Source organism: Triticum urartu, chromosome 2A (genome assembly GCF_056163025.1).
Source record: "Triticum urartu cultivar PI428250 chromosome 2A, HENAU_Tu73, whole genome shotgun sequence".
NCBI lineage: Eukaryota > Viridiplantae > Streptophyta > Magnoliopsida > Poales > Poaceae > Triticum > Triticum urartu.
Window position 1 is genome coordinate 354,253,055 of NC_141874.1, and position 7,151 is coordinate 354,260,205.

At 50.6% G+C, this 7,151-nt stretch overlaps 2 protein-coding genes across 2 annotated transcripts; both read right to left on the reverse strand.

Annotated features, from left to right (window-relative positions):
* Positions 1 to 805: 805 nt before the first annotated feature.
* Positions 806 to 1,465, reverse strand: LOC147985085 (uncharacterized). Its single transcript, XM_087541397.1, has one exon. It carries the CDS (start codon positions 1,463 to 1,465, stop codon positions 806 to 808), a length of 660 nt encoding a protein of 219 aa, XP_087397523.1.
* A 3,770-nt stretch (positions 1,466 to 5,235) lies between these two features.
* On the reverse strand, positions 5,236 to 6,707 carry LOC125536538 (uncharacterized). Its single transcript, XM_087539838.1, has one exon. The coding sequence runs from the start codon at positions 6,668 to 6,670 to the stop codon at positions 5,384 to 5,386; it is 1,287 nt and encodes a 428-aa protein (XP_087395964.1). The 5' UTR covers positions 6,671 to 6,707; the 3' UTR covers positions 5,236 to 5,383.
* Between the last annotated feature and the right edge of the window lie 444 nt (positions 6,708 to 7,151).

The window sequence follows — 7,151 nt, forward strand, 5'->3', positions numbered from 1 at the left end:
CAGAATAGGAGCAATCGAATACAGTAGCAAAATCGAATGCAAGCATGAGAGAGAATGGAATGGGCGATATCAGAATTATCAAGGGGGGGTATGCTTGCCTGGAAGCTCTGCAGACAGATACGGACCCTCGACGATGAAGTAGTCGATCACCAAATCAACGGCAGTCTCGGGGTCTACCAGAAAAGAAGTAACGGAGGGGGAAGACAATAAATAACAGAACAAACAATAGCATCAGAAATCAAGACATGGCAAAACGTTGTGCTAGGGGTGACCTAACGCAGTGCTAGGTGTTATTGACGGAGCGGGAAAACATGTGGGAATGTTTTCCCGGCGTTAGGCATTTTCCGGACAGATGAAAGAGAGGGGACGGTTCCATGTTCACCATGCTAGGGGCATGTGACAGATGAATGGATTGCACATTCGGATTCAATATATTTTTCTGAGCAAATTTTCATATATAAAACTTGTTCATCCAAGTTACGGTTTATTTTCTATGAATTTACAAACTTTTAAACATTTTCTGTGATTTACTAGAATTGTTTTAATTCGGATTGAAAACAGAATACTCTTTTTGTACCTAGTCGTAGCTAGCCAAAGTGGCTTATAGGTGGGACCATAGGACTGGGTTGACCAAGTCAACTAGTCCAGTCACCAGTTGACCAGTCAACATGGTCAAACAGGGCCCACAAGTCATAGACTAAGGAGATCTTTTAAAGTAAAGTGGTTTTTTTCTAACCCTAATGGCCTTGGTGTTAGAGACTATTATTTTATTTATTTTTTTGAGGGGGAAATCATGCCGCTTTATTTAACCAAAGCTAGGAATCTCGTCTGAAATTACATCTAAAATGAATTCTGGTGGCGAGCCCACCCAAATCTCCGAACGGTTCTCCCCTACCCCTACTTTTGCTAGCTTATGAGCGGCTACATTCCCAGACCGACGAATCCATGACACCTTGAACTCCTCCATAGACCGAAGCATCTCCTTTATCTCCTCCACCCAAGGCCCAACAGCCAATAGGTTCTTCTGCTGGTCGTTGAGCGTCCTGACCAGAGTCTGACAATAAAGCTCAACATGCACTCGCCTGAAGTGTAGATCATTTGCCATTCTGACCGCATGTCTGCAAGCTAACACCTCAACCATCTCAGGATCAACAATGTTTGGGAAGAAGTGGCACAGTCCTGCTCGGAACGCCACTTGGTGATCACGAAGGACCGCCCCTCCTCCTCCTTTCTCCCCATACCTGGAGACTGTGCCGTCGGAGTTGATCTTTACCCATCCAGCATCCGGTGGAACCCATCGCTGAACAGTCTTTGGCTCCAGTTGTGGCGCCCTCGTCTCGTGAGATGCTCTCCACTCTGCAACCTGCACCTGCACAGTAGCTGTTATTTCATGGGGTGTTGCAATCTTTCGCCCTTCCCTTGTCTCATTGCGCGCCAGCCACAGACTACAGGTTGCTTGAAGCATCACTTCCCTCTCGTCATGGCTCGCCCGAGTAAACCAGTCCAGGAGCCAAGATGCAAGGGCTCACTGATTGTCCAAGTATTTCGGTGGTTCCTCCAAAACGAGCCCAGCCTGGGCCCTCAACGTCTCCCAAAACATGACTGAATGTTGGCAGCCCCAGAACCTATGCATGATGGTCTCTTCTCGGGCGCACACAACACAAAAAATGCCCGGCTTGATCTGACGCCGATGGAGTTCTGCCCCCACAGCGAGGCCGTTGCGGATCATGCGCCACATGTGAATTTTCGCCTTGCCCGACGTATTCGTATCCCACAACACCAAATATCCTTTATGCAACGCTACCGAACTTGAGGACTCTGTCTGTCTGATCCTCGCTCTGCTTAGAGACATTCGTAAGTGGTATGTCGACCTCACTGTGAATACCCCATTGCGTGTGAAGTTCCATGCCAAATAATCATCAACCTCCGGTCCCCCAATAGCAATTTGTTTCACATCCCTCGCATCCTCCATAGTGAACATTTGATCCACCAGCTGCTCGTTCCAAGACATGCCATCGGGGCTGAGTAAGTGAGCCACTTTTGTTATACCCTGCATGTATTCTTGGCCCAGCGGTTTAGTGCTACCGCTCCTCGGTATCCACGAGTCGTGATGGATGTTGATCTTAGCCCCGGATCCTACTCTCCATATCAGTCCCTCCCTCAGCAAGTCCCGTCCATGCAAGATGCTTCTGAAGGTAAAAGAGACCGAAGATGGGCATGAAGCAGATAAGATAGAATCATCTTTGAAATACCTCGCTTTAAGAACTCGAGCGCATAGAGAAGTTGGGACTTGGAGAATACGCCATGCCTGCTTCGCCAACAATGCTTGGTTGAAAGCCTCGGGGTCGCGAAACCCCATGCCCCCATCCCTCTTGCTCGCACACATCTTCTTCCAAGCAATCCAATGGACCTTTCTCTCACCATTCGTTGCACCCCACCAGAATTTGGACGAGATTGAAGTCAGGTTCCGGCACATCTTCTTCGAGAGGTGAAAACAACTCATGGTATAGGTCGGTGTCGCCTGCAAAACGGATTTGATGAGTACTTCTCTAGCTGCTTTGGACAAACCTTGCCCCTTCCAACCCCCCACTTTGCCCTTAGCGCACTCTGTTACATGTTTAAAAGTACCATCCTTGGACCTGCCAACCAGTGTTGGGAGTCCCAAGTACCGTTCACTAAGCGCTTCGGACTGAATCCCCATAATCCGCTTCATCTATTCCTTCATCTCTCCTTGGCTTCCTTTACCAAAAAAGATTGAGGATTTCTGCAGGTTTACCTTTTGTCCCAACGCTTTTTCATACTTCTCCAGAATCTGTTTTAAGGTCTGCATGTTCTCCTTGGTTCCCTCCAGAAACACTATGCTATCATCATCGAACAAAAGATGGGTTACATGGGGGCCAGTGCTCCCAAACTTCACACCCGACAACTGTTTGTCGGTTTGAGCCTTCTTGAGTAAAGCTGAAAAGCCCTCCACACAAAACAAAAACAAATATGGTGACAATGGATCTCCCTGTCTTAAACCTCGAGACGATGTAAACCTTTTGGAGAGTCCACCATTTAACTTAACCAAAAACCGAGCTGAGGTGACACATCTCATTATCATGGAAACCCACTGGGGGTCAAACCCGAAACGTGTCATAATCATCTCAAGGAAGACCCATTCGACCCGATCATACGCTTTCATCATATCCAACTTAATCGCACACAAACTCTTCTTTCTTTTCCTGTTCCTTATCGCATGTACACACTCATATGCCACCAACACATTATCTGTAATCAGACGCCCAGGCACAAAAGCACTCTGTTCTTCAGAGATGAGGAGAGGAAGGATGCCCTTCAACCTGTTTTCCAATACCTTGGTGGCTATCTTGTACAAAATGTTACATAGGCTGATCGAGCGAAATTGCGAAAGTAACTCTGGTGAGTTAACTTTTGGTATCATGACGATAATCGTGTCATTGAACTCAGAGGGGGTCAAGGCCCCGTTAAGAAAATCCTGAACTGCCGTACATACATCACCCTTCACCATTGACCAGTGTCTTTGGTAAAAGAGGGCGGGTAGCCCGTCCGGACCCGGTGCCTTCGTCGGTCCCATCTGGAACAGCGCTGCTTCGATTTCCTCGTCTGAGATAGTGGATGTTAACTTGGTATTCATCTCATCCGAAACTAGGTGATCAATGTTATCCAGAATCGCATGTGCATCCACCGATCCTTCTGAGGTAAACAAAGACTCATAAAACCGGGCTGCCAACTCCCTCATATCCTCATCTACCGTGCATCTTGAACCGTCTTCCTGCGCAGGGCTCGTATGGTATTTTTCCTCTTGCGGTGCGACGTCCTATTCTGAAAATATTTAGTATTCTGGTCTCCTGCCCGCAGCCAGTCCACGCGTGATCGCTGTCTATACAGCAGCTCTTCCCGCGCATAGATTTCTCGTAGCTGTTTTTCTATCTCTCGAACCTCCAGTGAGGTACCCGAGATATCTTCTCTGCTGCGAGCTTCAGCTAACTGCGTCTTAAGTTTTGCTATTTGCCGCCTGATTGACCCAAACACCACACGTGCCCAACGCTGCATGCTTCCAGTCAACCTGCTCAACTTTTCCCACACCGCCGCAACCGTATTTTCTTCGGTATCAGCTTCTAACCAGGCCTGTGTAACCATAGTGTCATACTGCTCATGCCTTGTCCATGCCTCTTCAAACTGAAAGGGTCTCGGGCCTCCGTCTTTGGCGCGTGGAGCCGTCTCCAACGCTCTAACCAAAATGGCTTGATGATCTGATTCCTCTGTGACTAGATGTTCCACATGTGTTTCCGGAAAGAGCTCCAGAAATCTATCTGTACAGGTGGCTCTATCCAATCGTACCTTGACGTTCTCCGTCCCGTCACGTTTATTATCCCATGTGTATGGGTAGCCTGAGAACCCCAAATCTGCTAAACCGCAATCCGCTAAACAATCTCTAAAGTCCTCCATCTATGCAAAAGGACGCTGATTACCACCAAGTTGGTCTGTTTGGAAGAGAGCTTCATTATAGTCCCCAACACAAATCCAGGGCAAGTCATCTTGTGCTCTCAGAAATCTGATTGTGTCCCATGATTTCTTGCGTAATTCCGTCTTGGGCTCCCCATAGAAACCAGTGAATCTATAGGTTTTGTTTTCCCAAGTCATTTCCGCGTCTATGAAATATTGGCACCACGGCCTGATGTTAACTTGCACAGTTTCTCTCCACCATAGAGCCAACCCCCCACTCAAACCTTGACAATCTACCGCAACACCGCTTCTGAACTCCAAACTCCACTTCAGCTTCTCCATTGCTCTCGCCTTCTTCTTAGTTTCTGACAGAAACACCACCGCTGGGTTGTATGACCGTATCAGGTCCCTGAGTTCGCCAACTGTCGAGTCCAACCCAAAGCCTCGATGGTTCCAGGCTAAGTAATTCATGGCGTCCGGCGGGCCCCCTCGTCGGGGTCCGCCGATGGATCATTGTTTTCCGATAGCCTGTCGAACACATTGGAAGTCTTCCTTCTCGTATCTCGGATGAACTCATCACTTGTCATTTGCCTGTCCGGATCATTCTTTGCCACCCAGTATTGCCTCGGTCCTCTCTTCCTACCTTCATATTCAAATCTTGGTTGATAATAGCCCTGCTGAACCGGACGGTATTCCTGCCTGGGTTTCCTGACAAAATGACCCCTCCTCCTTCCGCCTCTGTCGCCAAGTCTCTCCCTGTCAAAAGGTTCCTCACCTCTTCTCATATCCCCCCTAGCATGCCCAACATGGCTCCCTCCCGAGTCATCCCGCCTGTCCTCCCTTCTGTCTCTAGAACTGCTTGCCAAGCGTTGTTGTTCTTGTAATTTATTCCGTAGGTCCTCTTCCCTCTTCTGTTCTAGATCCCGCCTGAGGTCATGCCCTTCCCTGCGTTCATACTTAATTTATCCTTCAGCGGGCTAGTAACTTCACCATGATCGACTTTGGCAGCCCCGCCAGTGCGAGCTCCATCCGATCTGGCAAACTCCTCCTGCAGGTTTCGTTTTGTTGGAGCCTGAGCCTTGTCATGGTTGGTCTGACGCCTTGGGTCGCTGTCGCCCGTACGTCTACTGTCCCAGCTATTACTGCTCCCCGTTGGCCCCTGAGAGCCTCCCTTTGCACCACTCTGCCTCCCCGGGGATGCCCTCAGCCATCCACCCCACTGTTGGGACCCATCCATACGGGGAGCACAAATTCCTTCTGCATGGACCATTCGCCCACAATCGAAACAAAAGTGCGGCACCTTCTCGTAGAAGAAATCAAACCATGTGCCCTTCTTGTCATCTCGTGATGTTTTGAGATTAAAGCCCCTCACCAAAGGTTCATACACATTGATCTTTGCTCTTACTCTTAGATATCGTCCCTTTGCAATGCCATCTTTGTCAGTATCCACCCGAACGATCTCTCCCAACCAGTTCCCAAGAGCTCTCCCAAAAGATTCCGTCCTCCTCTCCGGTGGTAAATCATCCACCCGAACCCACACATCAGTCTTGTCGAAAACCATCTCTGACGGTCTGATCTTCCCTTCGTACTCCTTCAGGATTAGCACGCTAAAATCATACTGCCAAGGTCCGTTGTTCATTGCGTGTTTCCAGTCTCCTTCGCTCCCAAAGTGAACCTCAAAGATGTTGGATCCCAAGTCCACAAACTTGGCTACTTTGTGCAATCCCCAAGCCCGTTGCATAGCTCGCTCGACCGCACTCATGATCATCGGCCGCGGAGAGCAGACCTTGCCAACAGCTGACCAGCGGAAATTCCTCGTGCTTGCCTTCTCCGGTTCCTCGAACACGAACCCCTCCACCTCCTTGTCCATTAGAACCATGCCCCCAAGTCTCGCCGACAGGCTCGACATAGGGTCTGGCGTCTTACTTTCCGCTGGTGATTTAGAGGAGGTCCGGCTTGCCGTGCCATCACCCTTGCGTTGCGGCGTCGACATGCCCTTGCCCTCGGTCGTCGGGGTATCCTTCCTGCTCGAGGCCAGTGCCTCTGCATCCCCCCGCGAAGCGTTCGCCGATTTCTGGTGTGCCTTCCCCGAGCCCAATGCGTTGATGGCAAGACCTGAGGATTTCTTCTGATTCGCCCCGCCTGCCGGCCCCTTAGCGTTGTTATGATTCTTCGGGGTGGCCGCCGTCGATGACGATCCCATCTGTCCCAAAACCCTAGCCTCCTTCTCCCCAACCTTCTCCGCCATCGACTCCGTCAACAGCGAAGGAGGAAGATCGTCGGTCGGTCGCGAGGACTGCGCAGTCGCCGTCCACGTGAACCACCGTATCCGCTCTCACCCCCGCAGCTCAAACCCTAACCCTAGCAGCAGTAGACGATCGCCATGCAATCGCCTCCCGTCGCCTTAGCATTTTCCTGCGTGGTGGACCCCTGTGTTAGAGACTATTAGAGGTGGGGGGTTAGCACTAATCATGGTTAGTCCTAATTAAAAGGGGAGGGGGTTGGCCCCAAACACACACACACGCGCACATAGAGCGCACGGGCGCCGCCGCGCGGCTGGAGCTACGACTTGCGGGGGGTGGGGGGCTCGCAAGGGGGAGCCGTACAGTAGCGGGGCACCGGCTGGGCACGGGGCACGGCAGGAGCAGCCGCGGGGCGAGGCAGGCGCGGGCGGGCTCGGCGTC

Excerpts from the sequence above, each read along its gene's own strand:
- LOC125536538 (XM_087539838.1), bottom strand. The coding sequence starts at position 6,670 with ATGGGATCGTCATCGACGGCGGCCACCCCGAAGAATCATAACAACGCT.
- LOC147985085 (XM_087541397.1), bottom strand. The coding sequence starts at position 1,465 with ATGCTTCAAGCAACCTGTAGTCTGTGGCTGGCGCGCAATGAGACAAGG.